Here is a 24,442-nt window from a genome sequence, read left to right as displayed (position 1 = left end):
TTTTATATTAATTAAACTGTTTACCGTTTGGTTTGAATAATATCTCGGCTTTTATATTTACAAAAACTTTAAAACCAGCCCTAAATAATCTAATAACAGGAGGCTTTACTTTTGTCAATTTTTTAGAGGACCATTTACCAATTTCAAAATCATATTTAAAATGTAAAGAATTGAATATTGTTTAAACATTTTCTATGTTTTTTCTGCTTGGGATTTACTATAAATAAAAAAAAGGAAAAGTATACTTTAACCCACACAAAATATAAATTTTCTTGGTTTTACGTTTGATTCGAACCTGATATATTTTGCACCTGCTGACAAAAAAAAATATCTAATAGTATTCAGAACATCAAAAATAAAAGTACATGTAAAATAAGATCATTTGCAGCCTTAATCGGTCAGTTTGTAACAGTTCGTCCATTTATGGAAGTTAAATATGGAAAATTATACTAAAAAAAATATATATATAAATAAATAAAAAAGAAAAGTAGCCTCTTTCTTAAACTAATAGTTATAACACTAAAATGACCATACCTAAATACTTAAAAACGATTACAATTGGTGGTTAAATAACATACCAATTAGTGAACAAAATATAAAATAATCCAATTATGTACTTGAAATATTTTGCGATGCATATATCTTTTAGCATGGCGGGTATGCTGCATTGATAACAAAACTCATGGTTTTTGGAGTCATGAACAACAACTACATATAAATGTACTTCAGTTACTAGCAGCATATAGTGGCTTGAAATCCTTTTTCAACGAATATAGGAATTGTAACATTTTGCTAGGAATAAATAACGCAACAGCTGTGTCTTGCATTAACAAGATGGGTAGTGTACAGTACTCAACATTTGCAGATAAGTTTAATGATTCTGTGAAAATAGGAATTTAAAAATTATTTTTGCATCTATAACAGTAAAAAAAAATGCTTTTGCCTGACTCGGAATCAAGATCTTTAAAAATAGAAACAGAGTAGGTATTCTTTAAGTGATAATTGTGTTACTATAATTTTTGAGCAGCTTCTTATTCCAGAAATCGACATGTTTGCCACATATCCTAAAAAAAAATGTGCAAGGTATGTAATTTTGAACCCTGACCCCGGATCAGAGAAAGCCAATGCCTTAACTCTAGATTGGCATGGATTTAAATTTTATGTTTTTCAGCCTTGGTACACAACCTTTGACCACCACACCTTACACAACCAAAAAGATAATTATGGACCTGATAAAAATTTAATCTAGAATTTTTTTTTTGGCTTTTATATCCAGGACATCCTTTGGGTTTTCATATTCTTGTCAGGCAAGCTTTTTAAGAAAAGGCATTCCTGAGGATTCCATCCCATCTATTACAACAAATCACTAAATCTGTATGATACAGTTTTCAAGAGATGGTGACGGTTTAGTATAAAATAATAACCATTTTGCTTATGAATTATCAAATTTTAATTTTATTAAATCTATCGTAGAACAGGATTATAATTATAGCTCGTATAAACATTCACAGTGCTGCATTGGCGTTGATAGAAGATATCCTAGAATATTATAAAAACATTTTTAAATTTTTTTACAAATGTATATATAACCTCAAACCTTAATTGCCCAAATATTATTTAACTTGGGACCCTCTACCAGTATTACTTTATTTAGAAACATTATTTCGTCTCACAAGCCTTTCCATGAAAGATCTTACTTACAAACTTGTAATGTTGATTGCACTCACTTCAGTTCAGAGGTTGCAAACCCTGTACCTAATAAAAATTCAGAATATTTTCATGGATCAAGATAAAATTGACATTTTGATATAACATAGGATAAAGACTTCCCCAAAAAAATAATAATAATAATAAATAAACAAATATCAACCTATTTAACACATTCGCGGACACGCTGTCATTTTATACACGTATTCTTATGGAGTAAATGACTTCATATGCAGTCATGACCGCGGATGTGTTAAAACAGAAAACACAGTTGAGAGTGTTTAGAGATTTCTAAAACATTCGTCCTCAATCGGAAGACAATTTGTTTATAACTAAAACAAAAAAAAAGAGACGTATAAAGCAACATCTACCCAGGCGTTGAGTAGATGGATATAACATTTTTTTAAATTAAAAATATAGACACTAATATTTTTAAAGTGTATAGTGTCAGACATGCATCTACCTCAGCGGGAGTTAGAACTGGATTATAGAAGATATTAGAGAGACGGCGAGATGGACAGAAAATTCTCAAGTATTCAATATTTTTTATAATAAACCTCTAGCAAAAGATTACGGACTCTTTGCAAAACCGTATTGTCTGGTGAGTCCATGTAATTGTATGTAATTGTAATTATATTACATGTGTAGGTTACTAATATTAGTAAGAACATTAATTTTCTTATTATGTTTATTTGTACCTGGTTGAAGGTACACATCTCAAATAATTAAAATATAAACATGAATCTTAATTAGTAATTGCTCTAATATGTTAGTTAGGTATACATATGTATATATTTTGTGTAAAGTTTCTAAAAAAAAAAAAAATTGCTAAGTACTATTCATTTTTGGATTGCAATGTACTTTTGTTTATTTATCGCACAATATATTGTTTAATCTTTCAACAGCCTACCATAAGTACAAATGTTCGAAATGTTATGTGAAGGACAATTAATTGATTGGTTGACTTACCTGTTAAGGAGGGACAATCATAATTGTCCTATCTTACATTTCGAACATTTGTACGCTCCCCCCCTTTTGAACCCACCCATGTCTTGTGCGATAAAAATAAAATAAAAAAAAAACAGTGATGCGCGGACGTCACTTGCCAAGAAGCTTAATAATCTTCTTTTTCTTCTTCTGCTTCTTTAAACTGTGATCAGCGGCCCGAAAAGACCACTACCATAAGTACAAATGTTCGAAATGTAAGATAGGACAATTATGATTGTCCCTCCTTAACAGGTAAGTCAACCAATCAATTAATTAGAAAAATAATTTCCATTCTCTCAAATAGTATTTATTGACAAAAGATTTTGTCATTTTCATTTTAAACCGTTTAGTTATTTCCAGTAGTCGTTCTTTCTAAATATTTTATGCCGAAGCAAAGTTATTTATCAAGCCATTAATTCTTTTTGTAATTTTAAAACGTTTAACTTTGCCAGTTTCAATAAGAGTGTATTTTTCGTTATCAGTTAATACTGACCATTTCTTTCACTTTCATAAATACCATGCTGGTGCCTTTCTGGTTCATTTCTATAATATCCGCCAAGTAGGTAGCATCCATGGGTAGCATCAAGTAACTACAGACCTAATTGGTAAGTTGTCTTTGTGGTTTTATCATTTAGTTTTCCGATCATATTTTGTATTAATTGAGTAACTCGAATTTGCAGAATATATTTATATTTTTACCTATTTGTATTGTAAAATTGATTCATTCAATAAGAAAATAATTTTGGGCTATTTATTTATTTATTTATTCTCCGTGAATGCTAATTCATTAGCATCAGCAGTTGTGTTAAATATTAATTATTTTCAAGTTTAATTTATTACGTTAATTTTATAGAAATATGTGGCATTAAATTAATTTATTTTTATTTATTTACTTAATTGTATTTTGTAATTGGGGTGTTCAAATTAAAACATTTGGGGTCTACTGTTTGGTTTAGAAGTCACCTCTAAGATTTTCTGTGCTGCTGGTGGGGAATATTAAGGTTTTGTTAACTTGGGTGGTAGGGGCCCTTCATAAATTTATGCTGCGGGTTATCTACATCTTGATTTCTCTTCTAGGCACCCAGGAGAAGGGCGTGGCCCTAGCCTTAACACGTCCGTTTTGGGCCAGAGATTAGTATGTTCCCCAGATAAGTAACCACGTGAATAGTAAAGTAGCACTTCCTCGAGACAGTCACCCATGGGATCGACGAACAGTTAATTAGCTCCGGAGGCAACCACCGTACATCAAATTTTGATTGTAGATTTAGATAAGGCATACGATACGGTACCTTTGAAAAAACTGTTTCAAACATTGACGAAAGTAGGTCTCAGGAGACAGTATGTCGATGCTATCGCAAATATATACAAAAATGCAAGAAGTGTCGTTAAAGAAGGAAACTTTATATCTGAATCATTTCCAATAACAAAGGGGCTTAAACAAGGATGTTGTCTATCTCCGACCTTATTTAAAGTATATATTCAACTATCGTTAGAGCAGTGGAGGAAACAAGTATTCCGAATGGGAATAGACATAGGCGGTGGTAAATGTCTAACAACTTTTTTTTTGCAGATGATCAGGGAGTCGTAGCGAATAATGAGGAAGACATTGTTAGGACTTTTAACCTTTATAAAAAATGGCAACGGTGGCAACACCGCGCGCGCCTCAGTGACACCTAAAAACTAGAATTCGAAAACTAATGTTGTTAAGAGTGTAGACAAGACAAGAAAACAGACTACAGACGAATACGCGAACCAAGAAGTGTATTTTTTGTAATTTGTACCTCTTTCAATTAATTACAAGTATCATACAGTCCACTAGTGTTTATTTCGATTATCAGCGACAGGAAACGAGTAAATTCCAAACAGTTTGGTCAAAAGAGCCGAATTTATTATCTATTAGCCGGCATGAGGCAATATTAGCGCCAAAAACTAGTAGACGCTAACCAAGTTAATAGTTCCAAGTTCTAGTGTCATTTCCAGTGGCGCAATTCAGCGAAAGAGAAGTACGTACAGCAAGGTACGCGACAAGCGACAGCTATTCATCAGGACAACTGCAAATAAAGGTCAGATCCTTCCATTTTTACATATTTCATTCTTAACCGATCATTTTATAATTAGTTGGTTTATTTGACAATAATTATAAACGATTTTATGCAATTCTATCAATATCAATCTAGTTAAATGATATTACCTTCTGTTTGCGATATTTGTGTACAATTATATATGTGTTTTCATATTTAATTTCAATAATAATCCATAGTTAAATTATAAGTACCCATTTGTCGATTTTATCAATTTTATTTACTAAGATGGCGACCTCAAATGAAGTAGTAGTAGTAGACGATTTAAAAGATTTAGTTAGACTTCGTGGAACAAATAAACAAAAGTTAACTTTGCTAGAGAAATTCATTACTAAAACAAAAGACAAGGGTGACTTTGATATTCAAGATGTTCAATTTAGATATGATAATCATATAAACTTATTAAATGATTTTGATATAGTTCAAACAGAGATAGAAAAGAAATGTTCTGAGGGTCAATTACCGGAGCACTATTCAGAAAGAGAGGAGTTTGAAAATCGATTTTATGCGGCACAAGCATATTTAAAAACCATTTTAAGACCGGTAGCGGTAAACAGTAATAACGTACAATACGGTCAATTAGGTCAATCTAGTGAATTTAAAGCAGTGAGTGATCCCCTGCAAAATGTCCTATTACCGAGAATAAAATTGCAAACGTTCTCTGGGGAGTTTCAATTTTGGGTTAGTTTCAAAAATAGCTTCAATGCGACCATTGCGAATAATGCATCCCTTAGTGATGGGCAGAAGTTTCATTTCTTGAAGGCTTCTTTGCAAGGGTACGCAGCCAGTTGTATTGAAGGTTTAGAGAGCGTAGATCAACCATTTCAGAAAGCCTGGGATTTATTATGCGATAGGTTCGATAAAAAAACAGTTTTTAATAGACAGCCACACACATTTATATAAGTTAAAAGTAATTGAATCCGAAAATTGTGAACATTGTGGCATGAAAGGTGACCTAGACCATTTATTTTTTGGATGCAGTAAAAACATACAAGAATCAAAGAAATTATATAATAGTTTTTTAACGTTGGGATTGCAATCTCCTCTTAATATACAGTATTTGATAACTTTGGGATTGGAAGAAATATTTAGGTTACTTATTGACTTTCTCACAAATTGTAAAATTGTATTATAATAGTAACTTAGGGTTTAGTTAGTGTTTGAAACCTATGTCTAACCTTTTGTAAATTTACCTTACTTATCCGTGGCCTAGTCTTGTGTTGTTGTATGAAAATGTCCTGATGGGTCCCTGGACGAGAAGTGTGTGTCCCAGTTAATGTTCCTTTTGACATAATTATTGATTTTTATTTCGAATATTCGCTTAGGGTAGTTAGGATTATTTAGGTTAGTTAGGGTTATAATATGTATGTTGTGACTGGCTGAATCACTAATGTGTATGCCAATAAAAAAAAAAAAAAAAAATAGACAGCCACTTTAAATCATTACTAAATTTAACCATGATGCAAAAAGATAATTATAATTATGCTAGTTTTCGAAATATGTTAGACGAGATATCCAAACATTTAACTTCCTTGGAAGGTATAGACGTACCAAAAGAAAAGTTATATGATTCATTTATGATACATATCTTAATCAACAAGTTCCAGAAAAATACTATACGCGAATGGAAAGAAACTAAGGTTGCAAACGATTTGCCTACTTTAGAACATTTTATCAATTTTTTAAAAAATAAGACAGACATACTACAAAGTTTGGATGAATCTCAAACGGCTAAATCACATTCTTCAAGTTCAAATAAGTATCATAACAGATCTAACAATCTAGTGCACTTTGCGGTTAAAAACCGATGTAATTTTTGTAGAAAGGAACATTCAATTTATAAATGTCCCACCTTTAAAGCGTTATCAGTCGAAGAGAGGTTTCGGGAAGTTAGAAAACTTAAATTATGCGAAAATTGTTTATTAAGTGGTCATGATAAGAGAAATTGTAAATTTGGGCCATGTCCTGTTTGTAAGACTCACAAACATAACACGTTGCTTCATAAAGATTATGCAGAAGTTTCAATTCGTGACACTAATCATCAAGTAAGTTCACCTAGTACTTTTGATCATAGAAATGATGGTGTAGAACAGCAAATAAGTATAAATTTTGCAAAAAATGAGAGTCAAGTTTTATTAGCTACAGTTATGTGTAATATTAAAGACCAAGATGGTAAGTTTCATAAGTGCCGAGCATTACTTGATTGCGGTGCACAAATGAATTTAATCACCGAACGCTTTTGCAATAAATTAAAACTACAATTAACTGATACAAACTGTTCAATTACTGGTATTAGTCAGCGTTCTTCTAACATTAGTAAAAAATGTTCATTAAAAATATTTTCACAATTTTCAGATTTCAATTCTAGTATATTATGTCTTGTAGTACCCGTTATATCAAGTAGATTACCTGCTTATCCTATTGATATGAATAATATTCGATTACCTCACAATATTAATTTAGCAGATCCAGAATTCAATTGTCCTAAAGAAATTGACTTGTTATTAGGCGCTCACATTTTTTGGGATCTTATATTGCAAGATAAAATATCATTAGGTAAAAATCTTCCATTACTAATCAATACTCATTTGGGTTGGGTTGTAACAGGTACAGTTCCAATTAATTCAGATAAATATGTATGCAATTTTGTTGAAGTACACATCCCTGAGGATGATCAATTAAAAAAGTTTTGGGAACTAGAGGATGTTCAAACCAAGAATGAATTTCTGTCTCAAGACGATCTCATTTGCGAATCTTTATTTAAACAAGACACATCTCGTAATGAGAATGGACAATTCGTGGTAAAATTACCATTAAAATATTCTCCTAGTCTATTAGGTGATTCAAAGCAAACAGCTATTAAAAGATTTAAGTCATTAGAATCAAAATTCTCCAATTCCTATTTTAAACAACTCTATTTTGAATTTATTCATGAATATGAAAACCTAGGTCATATGAGTAAAATTTCTATTAATTCAGAACATTCCTATTTTTTACCACATCATGGTATATTAAAAGAGTCTAGTGTAACTACAAAACTTAGAACTGTCTTTGATGGAAGCTGCCAGAGCTCATCAGGATATTCTCTTAATGACCTTCAATATGTAGGTCCTAAAGTGCAAAACGATATTTTAAACATTTTGCTAATATTCAGAATTTATAAATATGTTGTATCAGCAGATATTTCTAAAATGTACAGACAGATACTCATACATCCAGAACATAAATATTTACAACAAATTCTTTGGCGTGAAAATAATAATGAAGAATTTTCTATTTATCAACTGAATACTGTCACATATGGCACTAGATCAGCACCTTATTTAGCAATTAAATGTATCAGAACATTAGCTGAAGACAATTTAGACAAGTTTCCATTAGCTTCTAGCACAATTTTAAATGATATGTATGTTGATGATTTATTAACAGGATCTAATGATCTAAGCGAACTACAAGAAAGATGCAAATCTATTTACAATATGCTCAAATCAGCTCATTTTATTCTGAGAAAATGGATTTCAAATGATCAGCAAGTAATTACAGATTTTCAAGAATCCGATGTCTCAAATTCAGTATTAAATTTGGGAGATCACGATAGTTGTAAAACATTAGGTGTCCAGTGGCTAAATTCTTCTGATTCGTTTACCTTTAACATAAACAAATTACGTAGTCACGAACCATTTACTAAAAGACATATTCTATCGAATATTGCGCAAATATATGACCCTCTAGGTCTGTTAAGCCCGTCTATTATTATTGCAAAAATGCTCATTCAGCAATTATGGACTCTTCATATTTCGTGGGACACTCCAATCCCTTTGGATTTGCAACAGACTTGGTTACAATTTCAAAATAATATTAATATTTTTAATCAGATATCTATTCCTCGTAAAGTTGTCTCGAATACTTTACTTGACATTCATTGTTTTTGTGATGCATCAAAAGCTGCATATGCTGCGTGCATTTACCTTCGAAGCATCGATGATTCAAATCAATATCACATTAATCTCTTGTGTTCAAAAAGTAAAGTTGCACCAATCAAACTTGTAACTATTCCGAAACTAGAACTCTGTGCTTGTTTATTAGGTGCACAACTAATAAACACCGTAACAGAAGCCATTCAAGTCAATGTTCCTATTTTCATGTGGTCTGATTCTCAGGTAGCACTAAGTTGGATTCATACGGATCCTAGTAAATTACAAGTTTTCGTTGCTAATCGAGTATCCAAAATTCAATCGTTGTCCAACACATTTACCTGGAATTATGTTAACAGTTCAAGTAACCCAGCAGATATTGCATCTCGTGGTATTATGCCTGAAAAATTAATTTCCAATACAATTTGGTGGAACGGACCACTGTTTTTGCAATTGCCACAGTCAGAATGGCCTAATGTGGATTTTAAGTTAAAAACTTCAGAACTGACAGAGTTGAAAAAGACTTCTAAAGTGTTTCAAGTTATATCAGTACAATTGTCAGATTTAATCACTAGATACTCAGATTTTATTACACTTCAAAGAATAACAGCCTATTGTTTACGTTTCATTTACAATTTAAGAAATAAATCTAATAAACGTACGGGTAATTTATCTATTGCAGAATTAGATGAAGCCCATATTAGTATCGTCAAACAAGCTCAATTAGAGTCATTTGCTGACGAATTATCCTTTTTCAAAAGGGGCAAGCAACTTCCAAAAAATAATAGACTTTCTTCATTAACTCCATTTTTGGATAATAAAGGAATTCTTCGAGTAGGTGGAAGACTCAACAATACGTATTTATCGTTCAATACTAGACATCCTATTCTTCTGTTATCCAAACACTATTTTACTAAGTTAATTTTCGAGTATAAACATAAGCAACTATTTCATCCAGGTCCTCAATTATTGCTTGCATCAGTAAGACAACGTTACTGGCCTATAGCAGGACGTGTCTTAGCAAAACAAACTGTCAAAAATTGTTTGACTTGTTTCAAGTTTAATCCTACACCCTTTTTAAGTCCAATGTCAAATCTACCAAATAATCGAATTAAACCTAATTTTCCATTTGATGTGACTGGTATAGATTATGCAGGTCCTTTTAATATTCTTAGTAAAAAGGGGCGCGGAGCTAAACTATTAAAATGTTATTTGGCATTATTCATTTGCTTTTGCACAAAAGCTGTCCATTTAGAAGTTGTGTCGGACCTCACAAAAGAGAATTTTTTAGCAAGTTTAAAAAGATTTACCGCTCGACGTGGTATACCTAGTACTATTTATTCAGACAACGGCAGTACCTTTGTAGGAGCCAACAATTATCTGAAACAGTTAGGACATTTTTTACAGAAAAATTACAATTCTATTGAAACGGCTACAAGCGAGCTACGAATAAAATGGATCTTCATTCCTCCTTATACACCTAATCATGGGGGGCTGTGGGAAGCAGCTGTTAAAAGCACTAAGCATCATTTGAAACGAATATTAATTAATAATAATGTAACATTTGAAGAATTTAACACCCTTATCGTACAGATAGAAGGTATATTAAATTCACGACCATTGTTTGACATGTCAAATAATCCTAATGACTTATCTCCTATTACACCTTCCCATTTCCTAATTGGTAGACCTCTTACGTCATTGCCAGAGTATGACGTTCACAATATAGCCAGCTGTCGCTTAACCAGATTCCAACATGTGCAGCAGCTGTACCAGCAATTTTGGGGTCAATTTTCCAAACAATATATGTCTCAATTACATCAACAGTACAAATGGAAGGATCCAGCTAGCAAAATTCGATTAGGAACCCTGGTTCTTATTAAAAATGATTCTGTTCCTCCTTGTCAATGGATTACTGGACGAATCACTAAGTTATGTCAAGGTAGAGATGGAGAAACCAGAGTAGCAGAAGTAACCACCATGAAGGGATCAGTTACTCGTTCAGTAAGACATTTGTGTCCTTTACCAATGCAAGAAGACATCAACAATTGACAATTATTTGTGTTTGTTTTATTTTTTGTGTATTTAGATATTTTACTATTCAATATTTTATGTATATATTTTTGAAGGTGCCCTTCAAAAGGGGGGCTATGTTAGGACTTTTAACCTTTATAAAAAATGGCAACGGTGGCAACACCGCGCGCGCCTCAGTGACACCTAAAAACTAGAATTCGAAAACTAATGTTGTTAAGAGTGTAGACAAGACAAGAAAACAGACTACAGACGAATACGCGAACCAAGAAGTGTATTTTTTGTAATTTGTACCTCTTTCAATTAATTACAAGTATCATACAGTCCACTAGTGTTTATTTCGATTATCAGCGACAGGAAACGAGTAAATTCCAAACAGACATGTTTAGAAAACTAAAACGAGAATATGAAAAATGAGACCTCAATATGAATATGTTCAAAGGCAGAGTATCTTAAAATAATGGATGATGAAGAAGATCCAGAGTTAGAAATAAGAACCACAAAAACATGTAAAGAATATATCTCGGATCTATAATGTCTAAAGAAGGCACTACCAAAAGAGACATCGAAAACAGAACGCAGCAGAAAAAAAACCGGTAAACATTCTAAGCTTTCTACTGTGGTCTAAAGATATTAGACAAACAACGAAATTGATAATTTATCGAACCTTGGCCTATCGCCTATTATGACTTATGGATCAGAAGTTTTAGCGCGAAAACATCTAGAAAAAGAATAGTAGTAGAAATTGATTAACTAAGGAGAGTGTGTGGTATATCATATCCAAAAAAGATCACCTCAGGAATGAAGATATTAGAAGGAGGACAAATACTATATATTCAAGTTTAAAAAAGGAGCACTCGTAAGTGTAGGGTTTTTAAAAAACTGTGATTCTTGTCCACGAGGTTATAGGGTACATCCCTTGTTTACTTCTTGATATTATTTTCACTCTTTAAACACTTTTACAACTGTTTTATTACATCGTTTTGAATTTTATCGCGCTGTACTGCGGCTGTCAGTCACTCTTTGTAAAAATTTTCAAGGTAGGCAACCTCTTGGCGAGATGTCAGTTAGACCTGATAATTCAAACTCCATTTTCTTTTGTGTGTTTGCTGGGCACAGATCGACCTGTTGGTAACTATTAAACTTTAAATCTTCAAATTTGCATATTAGCATTCAAATTCTACAATGATGTTACCTAAAGTTAAAATGAAGTATGCTTAAATATTACTAATTCTGGAAGTGTGAATCTGGTTTTTTCTTGGTTCATTCCTGACATTAAAAAAGCAAGTCAGTTTTTTTCACTTGTTTTTTATATGTGACTGTTATATATGTTATATACTTTTACATTACATTGGTTCATGGATAAGATATTATTTACTATGTACATCTTATCTCTTGTTACATGTCTTTATAAGGTAACACTAGTGTTTTTTTACGTCTCCTTTGGATGTTGTTTCTTATAACACTCATTTTGTAGATGAACTGATGATTTCTACTGAGCAGTAGACGAAACGTCTTCAATAAATAGATGAAGTAGCCGAATTCTTTGTCTCTTTTTTTCCACCCACTTGACCGAAAACCCTACACTTACGAGTGCTCCTTTTTTATATTGGAATTGACGGTCGTACTCCTTTTATGATGTATTCCAGTTTAGATAGAATTGAAACGAGACAACTAGTGTGGTATGGTCACGTGAAACGAATGAATGAAGATACATGGCCAAAGAAAGCTTTAAATTACATACCACAGCAAAGAAGAAGAAGGGGAAGGCCTTCAGTTGCCAGGGAAGAAAATGTACGGCACATAACGAGAGATAGCGCCATCAAAGAAGACGAATGGATGGACAGAAATCGATGGCGCTCAAAATGCGAGAAGAGACAGAGGCTGTAGGAACTTCGCTTATAGATAGAATGTTTTTTCTTTATTTCAGAATTTTAAAAGTGGTTCACAGTACCCGTCAATAGCAATTGCGAGTTACCTTTGTGTCGGTAGCAGTTAAAGGGGTGATACACACGCGAGTAAGTACGCGAACTTATGGCTCGCGACCTTATGGCTCGCGACCTTTTTCGCGCGTGTATCACCGCAAGTACGCGAACTTTAAGTCCGCCGTCGATCCAACAAGTTTGAAATTTTACTCGTAACCCGTACGTGTATCACTTCCACGAGCCTCGAGCCATCATGTTATTGCGTTTAAAGTTACACTTATATTTTCACTAATTAAGCAAATTGCCTAGAAATAATTCAATCGTTTATTGTTGAAAGGAGACAAGTTACATTTTATAAGTTTTGAGAAAACCGTAAAACACTATTTTATGCTATACTAAATTATTTTTGATTATTTGTTTTTGAGTAAACCTAATTATTTATAGGCTGTTTTATCCTTCTGAGGAAAATATTACCCTCTTATCTATGATATTTTGTTTGTAACCCACACTTTTCGATTTCGTCTTTTTTTATTAGTATTAAAAATCTATAACACGATAGGATACAATACGAAGTATATAATACGATAAAATTTCTAAATAGCATAAACCACCGACGGCGACCGCGATCTTTAAAACCGCGTACTTTAAGTCTGCCGTGTATCACCGACGGCGAGCCGAGTAAGTCCGCGATCTTTAAACCCGCGTACTTAAAGATTGCGTGTGTATCACGCGCTTTACGGGTTAAAAAGATATTTGAAATAACCAAAATCATTATTAGATTAGTAAATACCTTAATCGGGTCTTCATTTGATTAAAATTGTACATTTCGATTTGTTTTCTCAACGAGAATTTAAAAATAGTGCAGTTTGAAGTCTAGAAACGATTAAAACGTTTACAAAACTCTGTAACCTACTTGAGAAAATGGAACAACACTAAAGTCAAATCGTTTGAAAGTTCCGTTTTCAATCACAAGGAGACTTGGAAACAAATAATCCTCCCAATCGTAGTATTTCTAGTAATATAACAATTCTCTTGAACTAAATTCGAGCACGGCAATAAAGGAAATGCCAGACAATATAAATACTTCGGAAAATGTTTGTTTTTACGAACAAGAATAGCAGTAAATAACACAATAGGCACAAAAGGAATAGAAAATTGTAACTGCATATTTTAAAAAGCCAATTAAAGCAAAGACCAGACGTACACCGTACACCTGTGTTGTAAAAGTAGAATCACCTTTACGGCGTGTTAAAGAAACAAATGATCCAAGCACACGAAAGTTCACAAAACAATAACATTTAGTAAAGAATAGAGGTGGGTGATTGGTAACCGTTCCTTTATATTGGAAAAGTGATGTGACTGTTCCTTGTGTCGGAGTATGTGATAAGCAGAAGATGGAAAACATAATACATTGTGAAGTAAAAAGAAATGAAACTAGTAGAGGTGGCCGAGATAAACGTATAAATTAACATTACATTACATAGTTCACCACCTTCTGACGCATCGGAGGAGTATAACAACTGTCACTGTGACAGGAGAATTTTATAAAATACTCCCGTCACAGACGTCTAAAGGTGGGAAACTAGGTAATGTAATGTTAATTTATACGTTTATATCGATAATTTTCACCTCTACTAGTTTCATCTCTTTTTATTTCACAATGTATTATGTTTTCCATCTTTTGCGTTATTTTGCAGGTTATTAGTGTGCTCATCACTGTATTGTTAATGTCGGTACATATATGCGAGCCGAACTGTTTGCGAACTGCTCGCGTACAGTTCACTGAAAATATATTTACAGCGAACTCATCGCACACTCATCACGATCCATGGAAAGCGACGAACCAACTTGTGCGAAGTTTAATGTAAATGATTAATTTAATTTGTAATTTTATCTCAAAGTCACGTTCTAGATGTAAATAGAGGCAGCAATTATTTGGTTATCAACTATAAAATAATAATTGATTACATTGTGTTTCTAACGTTTCTTATCTCTAGGAACACGTCATTCACACAATCTCGATTCGACGAAACGAACAGGCAATGTCGCTGAGTACGCCGTCCAAATTGAACTGCGAATATCCTTTGTGCTCGTCCCAAAAACCGGCAGGCCGTGGTTCGTGACGAGCGACGAACGAACAGCTCGCAAGCGATTCGGCCCGCCGTACAAATTATACGAATATAGCGTTCGCAAACAATTTGGCTCGCATATTTGTATCGACCTTTACATTGCAGAGAGTTTGTTTGTAACTTTTATATAACTTGCGCAATACGAAATAGCAAAAAACAGCTGATGCGTTTGATTACATTAATGATGTAATATACGACGACGTGGGATCCAACGACATTAGTCACAGTAGTTGTATTCGTGGATTCAGATTATGACTAAAAACACTAAAATCTTCTATACGCAACCAATGAAATCACAACTATCATAGGTGGATTTTAGCGTCAAAGCAGACAAAGGCACATACACACAGAATAACTATCTTCTCACTACTAGAACAGAAACGTCTATTAACAAGGAGTGACACACATGGTTATTCTGTTTCATGATGACTCGGACTATGTACTTTACCGAACACTAGAAAATACAGCACGTTCTAATTTTATGAAAATGAAAAAAGGTCCTATGTAGCAAAGATTTAACATTAGCCCTTAAAGTACGCCTAACAAAATGTTACGTATACAGTGTACTATACTATGGAGTGGAATCATGGACGTTAAATGTAGAGACAATGAGGCGACTTAACGCCTTTGGAATGTGGACCTGTAGAAGAATTGAGGGTTTCCTGGGTAGATAGAGTTAAAAACAACGAAGTACTAAGAAGAATAGGTAAAGAGAAGGAAGTTGAACTTACAATTAAAGAAAGAAAACTACAGTATCTCGGACATGTGATACGGGGCGAGAAGTATGGCATCCTGCGACTCATAATGCAAGGAAAGATAGATGGCAGAAGAAGCATCGGAAGAAGACGAATTTCATGGCTGAAGACCTGCGAGAATGGTTTGGATGCAGCTCAAAACAACTATTTAGAGCTACTGATAGCTATAATGATTGCCAACCTCCGTAGCGGAGATGGCACCTGAAAAAGAAGAAGAAGAAAATACAGGAAGGCATACGAATAAATCGTAAACCTAATTAGGGACAAGTTGATCACACAGTAGCGTTATCAGAGGAGAAGTCCTCCAACGCTAACTACCAAACGGGCCCAGAAGGCTACAACCGGAGAAAACGACGACCTCAGCCTGAAATCTAACACGACTCAAACCAAAATCATTTTCATAGCCCAAAACACCAACTTGTAAACAAACATAAACAGTATCTATGAGAAGCGAATGGAACATCTAACAAAACACAATTACATACTTAAAACAAAACGACTAAAATTCTTTATAAAAGGTATGTTTGTTAAAATTCCCTAAAAAGGACTACATCACAGAACTAGTTTTCGATCGGATGACCGATCATCATCAGTGCTGACGCGTTAACATGCTAACCACCAGAATACAAAAATATACGGGTAAAAACCCATTAAAATTGATCCGTCATGAAAACATAGATTAAATTCGTGAACTTAAACAGGGATGTGCAAAATATCCCATGTAATCTGCTCGAGGTACCATTTGAGCCCAAAATTGACTTGTTCACATGTTGACTAGATCAGCGGTTCTCAAACTTTTTCAGTCATGTACCACCTAGTTCTTTTTAAAATTTTTGGTACCACCTACATTTTTAGATTGTATTAACAAGACTCACTATGTACTACTATTTTGATTTTTTTTGTGTTTTGTGTACCACCGCAAATGATGATATGTACCACCAGTGGTACATGTACCACAGATTGAGAACCTCTGGACTAGATGATGGCAAGTTACAATCACTTAAGCTGCTAGATAACAGACAACCTAGACCTATAAATAAAGACAAGGATAGAGATCTTAGGAGCACTGTTCTTCAGATGAAGACACCGCAGCCTCAGTATAAGAAGCAGGCGTTGTTGGCCAACAACGCTATACACGCCCTGACCCGACAGATTTTGGCTGGCGAAGTCGGGCTGTTGGAATAGCACGGTCGTACGATCGAGTCGGTCATCCCGACTGTTGGGTACAACTATTTTTGTCGTACAACAAGCCTACACACACTCCGACGGTTGGACCCAACGTTGTCTGATACAATAGTTGGGTGGTCGGATCGGGACGTGTGTAGGCCGTTTAACATTAGCAAAGATGGAAAAGACTGGGTACTTATGACATATTCCCATTAAATGATCACGGAAATTGTTGCCAACCTCCATTTATGAAGTCGGCATTTGCAGACAAATATATAGTCCGTCCGCTATAACTTTTCCCATGCGGTACGATTCATTTTCAATCAAATTAAGTCAAAACAGAAAGTGAAACGTACGCCGATGTGTGTAGTATATAGTATACAGTATACAAAATGTATACAGGGTGTTTCATTAATAATTGTCCATATAGTAACTGGAGAAACCTTAGCACAAAATATGAAGATTTAACCTAAAACACTTAAATAAAATGTGGTTCCTTACTGAGTTACAGGCTGTTTTATCTAAAAATTTAAAAATTATTTTTGTTCAGCATTTTAAAACTGTTCGACGTATCCTTTTCATACTTGGCAGAAAGTGCGACTACTAGATACCCTACTAAATTATGACAAACAAACGTTTCTAGCTACTACCAGAGGCGTACGACAGGGGATGGTGAATGGTTGACCCTTCTCAAATTCTACGCCACTGGAGGAATTAATATTTTAGTGCCATTTTAGATTTTCCAATACTTTCTACGTAAATAATATACGTTTCATTGGTAACGATAAAGTCATTATTTTCGAGATATTTGAAGTTAAATATGAAACGGAACAGTTATTTTGATTAATTTATGATATGATTCATATGATTAAAATTTAAAAATTATTTGTACCCAGTACTTTAAAACTATTTGGCTTATCATTATCATACTTGGCAGAAAGTGTAGGTACTGTACACCCTACTAAATTAAGATAAATAAACGTTTCTAGCTACTACCAGAGACGTACGACAGGGGATAGTGGCTGGTTGACCCTTCTCAAGTTCTACGCCACTGACAAAATTCCTATTTTAGTGTAATTTTTTGATTTTGCAATACTTTTTATGTAAATAATATACCCTTCAGTCGTAACGATAAAATGATTAGTTTTCGAGATATTTGAAATTAAAAATGAAGCGACACACTACATTTATCAAAATAACCGTGTCGTTTCATTTTTAACTTCAAAGATCTCGAAAACTAATGACTTTATCGTTACCAATGAAGAGTATATTATTTACGTAGAAAGTATTGGATAATCTAAAAATGGCACTAAAATAGTAATTCCTCCAGTGGCGTAGAATTTGGAAAGGGTCAACCATCCACTTTCCCCCGTCGTACGCCTCTGGTAATAGCCAGAAACGTTTGTTTAACATAATTTAGTAGTTTGTATAGTACCTATACTTCCTGCCTAGTATGAAAAGGATACGTCGAGTAGTTTTAAAATGCTGAGCAAAAATAGTTTTTAAATTTTTAGATAAAACACCCTGTAACTCAGTAAGTAACCACATTTTATTTAAGTGTTTTAGGTTAAATCTTCATATTTTGTGTTAAGGTTTTTTCAGTTACTATGTGGACAATTATTAGTGAAACACCCTGTATACACATCGACGTTCGTTTCAATTTATGTTTTCACTTAATTTGATTGAAAATGAATCGTACCGCATGGGAAAAGTTATAGCGGACGGACTTATATGTTAGCAGTTGGCAACAGTGTTTAAGTTTAGGGTATTAAAAGACTCTGTAATTATTACATGATCTATTTATTTTGAAACGAAAACTACAGAGAAAACTCTGAACGATCCTGAATTAATTACGGGTAACAAATCATTATTTGCACCAGTTTTAAAGTAGAATTACTTTAACAGCGTAGTTAGAAAATAAACACGAAAGAGCATAGCACAATATCGATTAAAGTAAGAGCTGCATATAGAGGTTGGTTTTTTCATTTCTTTAGTATTCAGTTTGTTGATAAATTATGTTTTCTTTATTGCTTTTCTGAAATATCATCTGAAGATATGTAATATTTCTGGCATTCTTTCTCTGTAGTTATCAGTTTATTGCTAACTACATATAGGGTGTCAATTTGAAAAGTTGCACCACCTTATAATTTGGTACCTATAGAAAATCCAAAAATATACAAAAACACGTCAAATTTATTTGTGAGGGGGACATTTTATAGACCAGTTTTCAACTAAATTACACTAACCCTCTAGCGGAGACGGACACAACCCCCAAAATCTTTAATGGAAAGGGGGGTTGAGTGATACCTCATTTTAAAGATCGTTCGATTACCTTTTCAAAAATACCACATACATTATATTTCTTTTCAGTAATTTTGGAAAAATCAAGGGAAACCGTACAGATATTAAATATAGAGTTCAGAACGCCAAAATTTTTTTTGGAGTATTGAACTACAAATTGAATTTTTTTTGGGGTGTTGAAGTATTTAGAGTATTTTTTTGAAGTATTTTTGGAAAAATCAAATAAAACCGTAAAGATATTAAGTATCGAGTTCAGAACTCCAACATTTTTTAGAGTATTGAGTCCAAGATTTTTCCAAAAGTAATGAAAAGAAATATAAGGCATGTGGTATTTTTGAAAAGGTAATTTATTGACCTTCAAAATGAGGTATCACTCAACCCCCCTTTCCATTAAAGATTTTGGGGGTTGTGTCCGTCCCCGCTATAGGGTTGATATAATTTAGTTGAAAACTGGTCTACAAAATGCCCCCCTTTTTTGGGAAAAGTTATTTACCAGCAATTTTATTGGTGGAATCGAATCTTATGATTGTATATATTAATAATATAGATATGCAAAGTCCGCAGATAGTGTGCTACTTTTTTTATAAGCAAAATGGCGCCCGAAAATCGTGTTTTTTTCAATTTTTGCTCTATAACTCCAAAGATTTTAACTTTAGACCAAAAACACCCAAATAAAAATTCACCGCAATTAAATTTTGCATAGAGACGTGTTTTTTCCGATTTACTTCGACGAAAACTTTCCCCGGAAAAAGCGGGTTTTTCCAACAAAATCTTTAATTTTCAACTAAACGTTTAGATAAGTAGTTGTCAATCAGTAATTAAATTACTTGGTAACGTAAAAGCCCTTTTCATGTATATTATAATTCCAGAAGCCGATGGAAATTGAATGAACAGTTTAGCAACAATTGAAATATTAATTAAAAATTTACGGTCGCTATAATAACGACAATAATTATGATGTATAAGAATAACTATGATTTTTTCATAAAAAGACACTATATCTATGTAATGTACTTTACAGAATTGAAATTGGACTATTTAAGAGGCCTCAGGAATATTTTAAAATTATAAACAATTTTTTGGCTTATAAACAAATAGGATATCTTGGGAAATATTAAACTAAATTAAATTATGAAAACGGTATTAGAAAGACAGCGGCAGGACGCTTTTTTTAAAAGAAAAAACGTTTAATTGTGATGAGTGATTCCTGAGATACAACCGGTCAAAGTTGACCGGCATTTACGGCAAAGATATAAACAATAGGATGATAATTTTCGAACCATCAGCTTTCTATTTTTGTCCTCTTTCTCCACACCAATTTTCATATCTTTAAAATTCTCATAACATATATTATTATAATAAAAACTATCGATAATACGTGTGAAAATTGCCAAAAATAGCAAAATTCCAATCAAAAATTAGGTTGGAGAAAATGTAACCTTCAAAGTTCAAAATCGGTATACGTTAAAAAAAAATGCATTTTCTCGGCTTCCCATGGAGCAATGTCCTTCATTCTTTTTTTGTTCCCAAGTAACTCGAGTAGAGCCATCGAACTAATGCATTATTAAATGTCAAACTTGCTTTTGTTTTGTTATAATAAATTAATTTATTTATTATAACACAATATTTTATTTTTGTTTAAATAAAAATTGTTTAAATAATTATACAGCTTTCAAATGAGAATATTTACGTTTTAATGAGAATATTTAACTTTAAAAGGTACACTTTTGTATTAAGTTTATCTAAAAAAAAGCCTACAACTGGAAAAAATATGTAATTTTCTGTTCTTATAAATAAATTAATCTATTATAACAAAACAAAAACAAGTTTGACCTTTAATAATGCGTTAGTTCGATGGCTCTACTCGAGTTGTTAGGGAACAAAAAAAGAATGAAGGAAATTGCTCCATGGGAAGCCGAGAAAATGCATTTTGTTAACGTATACCGATTTTGAACTTTGAGGGTTACATTTTCTCCAACCTAATTTTTGATTGGAATTTTGCTATTTTTGGCAATTTTCACACGTATTATCGATAGTTTTTATTATAATAATATATGGTATGAGGATTTTAAAGATATGAAAATTGGTGTGGAGAAAGAGGACAAAAATAAAAAGGTGATGGTTTGAAAATTATGATCCTATTGTTTATATCTTTGCCGTAAATTCCGGTCAACTTTGACCGGCTGTATCTCAGGAACCACTCGTCATAATTAAACGTTTTTTCTTTTAAAAGAAGCGTCCTGCCGCTGTCTTTCGAATACCGTTTTCACAATTTAATTTAGTTTAATATTTCCCGAGATATTCTATTTGTTTATAAACCAAAAAATTGTTTATAATTTTAAAATATTCCTGAGGCCGCTTAAATAGTTCAATTTCAATTCTGTAGAGTACATTAGATAGGTATAGATCTTTTTATGAAAAAATCATAGTTATTCTTATGCATCATAATTATTGTCGTTATTATAGCGACCGTAAATTTTTAATTAACATTTTAATTGTTGCTAAACTGTTCATTCAATTTATATAGACTTCTGGAATTATAATATATACGGAAAGGGCTTTTACGTTACCAAGTTATTTAATTATTGATTAACAACTACTTACCTAAAAGTTTAGTTGAAAATTAAAGATTTTGTTGGAAAAACCCGCTTTTTCCGGGGAAAGATTTCGTCGAAGTAAATCGGAAAAAACACGTCTCTATGCAGAATTTAATTGCGGTGAATTTTTATTTGGGTATTTTTGGTCTAAAGTTAAAATCTTTGGAGTTATAGAGCAAAAATTTAAAAAAAAACACGATTTTCGGGCGCTATTTTGTTTATAAAAAAAGTAGCACACTATCTGCGGACTTTGCATATCTATATTATTAATACATACAATAATAAGATTCGATTCCAGCAATAAAATTGCTGGTAAATAACTTTTCCTTGTATTTTGCTAATTAGTCCAGAGTATATACAGTAAGAGCCTTCATACTAGACACATAGGAACATTGAGCTATTACAGCCCTGGACCCTTCACTTGTTGCAATGTTTATTTTTATGTCAAGTGACGTTTAGAACGTCAGAAAATGTATATGTATTAACGTTGACAAATAATAGACCAGCTGTATTAAATCAAGCTAATCTAATTTTGACGTTTATAATTGTCATTTTGTTAAAGTTGTAAAAGTTTTAAAGTATTGTAATATTCTTGGTGTTTGAAGAAAGTTATTTTAAAACAAAGTAATAATACTATTAACTACTGTATTTTTGTATCGAAAACCAATTATTTGAAATAGTTTCTTGTCAGTAACATGACAGGGATGAAAGTCATATCTGAGAACGGATCGGATTAGCCCATAAGCATAGCAATTAGGTACCTACTACCCATGTGTCTAGGGGTCTAGGACATTTCGCCGTCGCCGTTTCGCCGTCGCCATTACGCCGTCGCCGTTTCGCCGTCGAGCCATTTCGCCGTCGAGCCATTTCGCCGTCGCCATTTCGTTGTTAGCATTCGTACTTATAATTTCGGGATGATCATTACTTGTATATAAGTTTTGAATGGTTTTCGAACGATTATATACTATCACTTTTGCAAAATGAAGTTTTTTATTTTTGATACAGTAAAAACAATTGAAATTGAAATCAATTTTCTCAATATTGTTTATTTCCGGGAATCTGATAATAGTCATATTTATCTATTTAATGATGTATTCTAATTATACTCTTGTTTATTGTCCTTAATTTGTACTGACTGATTTGTACTAAGTATTTCCCTGACATTTAGTATAAAAAAAGGCTAGTATGTTATCACGTTCTTGTAAACTTAACCAATGCCGGGATGGCGACGGCGAAACGGCCGACGGCGAACTGGCTCGACGCCGAAACGGCCGACGGCGAACTGGCTCGACGCCGAAACGGCCGACGGCGAACTGGCTCGACGCCGAAACGGCCGACGGCGAAGTGGCTCAACGGCGACGGCGAAGTGGCTCAACGGCGACGGCGAAATGGCGACGGCGAAACGGCGACGGCGAAACGTCCCAGCCCGTGTGTCTAGTACGGTGGTTCTTACTGTATACCATTTTCAAAAGGTAACATTAAATTTAAATCGCCCAGCGTATACGGGCTACTACAGATGTTTAATCATTTGCCCACAGTTGTAAAGTCCACCAGTTCAATAAATGTATCTAAGAGGAATCTTAGGCAATTTTTATGTGAAGAAGTGTTTTATACAGTCGAAGAATTTTTTAGATCTTAGATATTAGATGTATGTATTTCATTTAGCTTTTAAATTCATTTCATGTATTGTTTATTGTTTAGTCTAGTTTAGTGTTTAGTTTTTAGCAATGTATATTTATGACTAATTCTATACAAACTAGGTATAAGAAAATAAAGAATTTGAATTTGAATTTACTGAAAAGACAACTTATCTTGGTTTGGAAGAAATCTAATACTAAATATGTTTTCCAAAGATGTAGGTTAAAGCAATTGTTTGTAATCCAACATCCACTCGTGTCGGCCATAATGTATCTCCGTTTACGTATTGTATGTTAGTGTGTCCACCTCTACGAAAGAAACTCGGTCGCGCTGATATGGGAAACTTGAGATAAGACACGAATATTAACAATAATAGGCGAATGTTGTCGCCTAGAGGCATGTCGCGGTGATCTTATTTATTTAACGACCCTTTTTACGTGACGCTTGAGTGGAGAAAGGATAACGTGGAATTGCATTTCCCCGCTAGAATTATGCTAATATCGTGTTCATACCGGCACTTTTCTATGCTGTATGTCGAGCTGAAGGCGACTTCCAGACTATATGTGATACGATGTTATGATGTATACTTGAACGGTTTTATTTGTTCGGGTTACGCGAGATAGAGGTCCATTATATTTGAACAATCCATCTTTAACCGCTAAAATTTCTAGATGTCATCAGGGCGCAAAATATATCCTGATTTTATGCACTTCCTTGGAAAGTTTTATGTGATTGTTTTATCTTAGGTCTTTATGTAACCGAATCACGTATAGTATAAACCGATAAATGAGTGATGCATAGGTATATGGAGATCAAAAAGGTATATGAAATAAAGTTTTTGCATGCAAGCTTTTCTACATAATATATATCTTTATTATTATAACCACCTGAATATAAAAAACTTACCGAACTGAAAAGACTTCTGGGGCATATGTTGCTCAGAGAGATACTCTGTAAAAAGAACAACCATCATTAGAATAATTTCTATAAATTGCAAAGGTAAAGCATGTCAATTACTATCATACCAGCGTTACATATGATGCCTGGTACTAAATGAAATATTATGTTCATAAGGTTAGACTCATTCTTGAATTAGAGTTAACCTTTAACTACACGCGCTGGCGTATTTTGTACGCCAGATATAAGAATTCTACTGCAAATATATTTAAAAATTTAATTTTTGACCTTGTTTATCTCTCTAACCCAGCGT

The 24,442-nt window shown here is 33.3% G+C and overlaps 1 protein-coding gene across 1 annotated transcript in view; it reads right to left on the bottom strand.

Moving 5' to 3' along the window:
• The window catches only part of LOC114326289 (leucine-rich repeat and immunoglobulin-like domain-containing nogo receptor-interacting protein 2), a 502,239-nt gene that overhangs the window by 309,012 nt on the left and 168,785 nt on the right, over positions 1–24,442 (bottom strand). The window contains exon 2 of the mRNA XM_028274595.2: positions 24,139–24,183. Within this exon, the coding sequence (XP_028130396.1) occupies positions 24,139–24,183 (45 nt within the window). The remainder of the gene's footprint in view (positions 1–24,138; positions 24,184–24,442) is intronic.

Source organism: Diabrotica virgifera, chromosome 4, assembly GCF_917563875.1.
Source record: "Diabrotica virgifera virgifera chromosome 4, PGI_DIABVI_V3a".
Classification (NCBI taxonomy): Eukaryota; Metazoa; Arthropoda; class Insecta; order Coleoptera; family Chrysomelidae; genus Diabrotica; species Diabrotica virgifera.
This window is presented reverse-complemented; position numbering and strand designations above follow the sequence as displayed.